General features: G+C 43.4%; 1 protein-coding gene across 1 annotated transcript; it reads right to left on the reverse strand.

Annotated features, from left to right (window-relative positions):
• Positions 1-512: 512 nt before the first annotated feature.
• On the reverse strand, positions 513-1,737 carry LOC147427493 (uncharacterized). The gene has a single exon (XM_086497577.1). The coding sequence runs from the start codon at positions 1,482-1,484 to the stop codon at positions 777-779; it is 708 nt and encodes a 235-aa protein (XP_086353703.1). The 5' UTR covers positions 1,485-1,737; the 3' UTR covers positions 513-776.
• Positions 1,738-4,345: the final 2,608 nt, after the last annotated feature.

Below are 4,345 nucleotides of genomic sequence, written 5' to 3' on the forward strand. Positions count from 1 at the left end.
AAAACTTTGTTGAGACTTGTCATAAGGCTAGTAATATGCTTTTTGTAAGAAATAAAATTGTCATGTCTTTTTGTTTTCGCAAATTACAAAATTTTGAGGGCTAAAATCGAGACCAACCCCCCCCCCCCCCCCCCCCCCCCCCCCCCAACAAACACACTCACACAAAACCCAAAAGAAAAAAAAACCGAAAAACTTGTCAGTGATTATAGCACAGAAAAGAGCTCTCTCTCTCTCTCTCTCTCTCTCTCTCTCTCTCTCTCTCTCTCTCTCTCTCTCTCTCTCTCTCTCTCTCTCTCTATATATATATATATATATATATATATATCAAAATACCTAAAGGATACTATGATCTATTATAGCTTTATGAGAACAAAAATCAAAGGTGAGGAGATTGTATTTACAACGTTTTGGAAAAAATTCATGATCTATTTTTTTTGTAGGAAGCATCATTTTTCTAGAACGCTAAAATACCCACAATTCTAAACTATAATTCGTAACTAATCATGGTTTTTTCCTTGAGCTTATTCTCTCAAGCTATTGGTCGATTTTCTCAAAAGCATAAGGATCAATGCTCAATGTATCTTTTCTTGTCGATACGATGACTCGTCTTGCATCGATGGAAATGACATAGAGCAAAGCTTGTCAAGCTTTATCCCAAACCACATCCTAGTGTGCAGGGATGAAAATGGATGGGGTTGCTGATTGTATGGTAAGACAAAAATTTATATAGGAAATTGCATGAGACTTAAAGTGGCCCATGTCCTTCCATGCACTAATTAAGGGAGAAAGGCCTCAAAGTCAGCATCAAAAAGAAAGTCAGAATCTTTAAGGTCTGGTTGCTTTTCTTGCAAACCAAGTGCCTTCATGTGGGAGGAGATGCTTTCCACAATGAGAGAGTTGGACTCTTTGATTCGAGCACTAATGGATCGTCTCTGCAATTGGGAGATGCCAAAGCACCGATGATTAGTTGGTTTGTCATTGTCTAGATGTGCCGGGGAGGCAATGAGCACCACATCGGCTTGAGGTGGTTTGTCGAGGAGACAGGAGGGGGGCTTAAGCTTGGCACCATGGGTGGGGGTTAGGGACATGGAGCTAGAAGCCTCTTCCACCACCACTAGGTCCTTTTCTTCACAATTGGGCTGGATTAGAGGGGCAGTGGTTGTATCTAGCTGGACGTGGGGATTCACTACTCTTGCCACGTCGAATTGGGTGCCTGCCACGTCAACAACATCAACACTACTAGAGCTTCTATATTGACTACGGTTTTGGACCATAGAGCCACATGCAATGTCACCCCCTGATCGATCGCTGACGTCATTGCTCGCGCTGCTTATGGCTTTGATCCAATCAATGCAGGCCGTTGCTTGAGACATGGCGGCGTCGCGCGCAAGCTGCAGGCCAGGGCTGGCGTTGACCGGATGACCGTCGATAGCCCGGACGCTGAGGCAAAGGGCGGTGAGAGATGCGCGGGCGGAGGTGAACATCCTGTCGAGCAAGTCGGGAGGCGACCGGCGACGCCAGTAATAGGAGTGGGATCGAGCGTCAGGCGGCCGAATTCTGGTGCGTTGGTAAGATTGGCTTATATTTTAGTGAGGAGGACTGTAATAAAAAGCGGGGTACAGTCGCTGTGGATTCTGATCAACTGGCTGCGACTGCGAGTACTGCTCACTGTTCCATGCAGGCTGATAAGGAGGGTACAGCCTCTGCCTACGCGCCATTCTCGCCTGCTTCTCACATTACGACCTTATTTAGCCCCACCTCCTCCTCCTCCTCCTCCTCCTCCTCCTTCTTCCTTCCTTCCGCGCAACCTTTGGTTAAAAGGTCGTGTCCTTCTCTCCTCTTTCCATTTGGCTTTTGACCTCTTCACCAAAAACTTTTATAGCGACCAATGGAACTTGAGTGCTTCGTTAGCTGCATTCGCATAGAATTGAGATCGAACAAATTTTTGGAAACCTAGAGAGAGAGAGAGAGAGATTTTTCATGAAAGCGTGTTTGATTTTTCTACCTAAGAGTGTTTGGGATACCGATCGTCGTGGTTCATAGGTGTACCTCCGCATAAATTGGATACCGATCGTAGTGCTTCAGAGGGGTACCTCGCCAAAAACCACAAGCAGTGTTAGAGTTTTGTCAAGCTCAATGTTCATGATCGTACAAGATGTCAACGTTATTAATTGTTTGTTGTTCCATTTTTATGTTTTTTAAAAAAAGAAAACATGCAAGTCTCCTTGCATGGGGAAGTTTGCACAGTCCTCCCCAATTTTTATAATACGAGAGAACGTGCAATTTTCAGTGTGTTCATTAACTACATTCTCACTGTCGAAAATAAATAAAATGATAATCCTTACTCACCGCACGACTGAATGTCTATCGCCGATGCACTTCCTTACATCAACGATGTTGGGTATCTCCTACACTTAACCCGCTGCAAGAGACGACATTCCAAGGAGGTTACCCTTCTCCCAACAACCCCTAACTAGCAATCACATCATGAATTTTGATACCCATGTGAAAGTCTTTCATAAGGCCACAGGCCTTCAAGGTGCAAGCATAGGTGAATGTATTTAGAGAAAGAGGTTCCGTAAAAACAGTCAGGAGCTTTCTTGCGACAGGTATATTGGGCATATCTTGCAACCAACACGTTGCAGGTGATGAAATTTCAGAGAGAATGCCAACGAAGAACTTTTCATCTTTACATGCTTTCGTGACAATACCACATTTCGTATACGTATCAACCAAGCACTACCAAGCATGGCATCCTTCACCACCAAGGCATATTGGCCATATCCTACATCCAACACATTGCAGGTGATGACATTCCAGAGAGAGTTCCAATGAAGAACTTTTCATATTTTCATGCTTCCGAGACAATACCACACTTTGCATACATATTAACCAAGCATTGCCAAGCATGACATCCTTCACCTACAGCGTCGGACCAGGTATCTTATCGCTAATTTTCTCACCCATGTCAACGGTTGCATAAGGCCACTGGCGTTCAAGGTGCAAAGGAGAGGCGAATGCATTTGAAGAAAAACCTTCCTTTTCAATCCGATTCCAGAGCTACAATGTCACAATGAAGTTGGGCATTTCCAACAATTGATGTGTTCAAGGTGACGTCATTCCAAAGAGAAGCCCATCAAGAGCTTTTTTTTCTGTCGTGGGAGCACCACATTTGACATAGAGGTGGACTGAAGCACTACCAAGTACAATATTTCTTCACCAACAATCCCTTATCAAAAATCTTTATATGAGAAACTCTCACTTGGCATTTGTCTAAAGAGGTCGGGGGCTATAAGAGCAATGTAAGAGACTTCTTAATGCGAGAATCCCTCACTTTGCATATGGTAACAACATACCATACCTTTTTTTTCATATCCATGTTGCCCATCTCTTGCAATCAACAACATATAGACCAAGACAGTGCCAAGCACGACATCCTTTTTCAATAGCCTCTTCCTAACAACATAATTATACAATCAGTGCATGCCAAAATGTGACATTCTGGACAGGAAGCTCCTCAAGGCAGCAAGATCCATGTTGATATTTTTGAATCCTGTCTGCTTAAAAGCATTCTCCACAACAATGAGTTTAGCAGAGGTAGTTATGTGATGCGATTTCCCTACGATTAAAAAGCTTGCGATAAAGGTGATTGCATCTGGAGAGAGGCCTCACTTTTCATATACTGAAAATAGCCTAGAGCTTTCTGGCCCACCTCTCATTGTGCACACCTCGCAATCAATGCATTCCTTCAAAGAGGTAACATTTCAGAAAAGAAACTTTGTGCTTTCTCAAGCGCACCACATTTGGCATACATATCGACCAATACAGTGCCAAGCACAACATCTTTTTTCTACAGCCTCTGACTAACAACATAATTGTGCAATAACTGCATTCCAAAAGGCGACATGCCGGACAGAAAGCTCCTTAATAACTTTTTGTGCTTTCTCAAGCACAACACATTTGGCATACATATCGAGCAAGACAATGCCAAGCACGACATCTTTTCCTCCATAGGTTTTGAAGATGCAAGCAAAGGTTGCGCAGCAGGAGAAAGTCTCTCGCATTTCATTGATGAAGAAAAGCCTTGCCAAGAACAACCTGTGTCTGAATAGCTTGTGACTGACTAGCACTCTCATCATAAATTCTCTCACCCATGTCAGCATATTACGAAGGCTTTCAAGATGCTACCACAGGTGCTTACTTCCATAGATTATTGCATTGGAGAAAGGACTTCTACTTGCATATGTTTAGAACAACCTTGACGAGCTTTCTTGCCAACATCCTACAATCGACGCGTTCGAAGTGATTACCCATCTTGTGGTTTTTTTGTGAAGGTACCAAGCAA

The sequence above is a fragment of the Adiantum capillus-veneris genome, chromosome 23 (assembly GCF_014529385.1).
Source record: "Adiantum capillus-veneris isolate H3 chromosome 23, ASM1452938v2, whole genome shotgun sequence".
Classification (NCBI taxonomy): Eukaryota; Viridiplantae; Streptophyta; class Polypodiopsida; order Polypodiales; family Pteridaceae; genus Adiantum; species Adiantum capillus-veneris.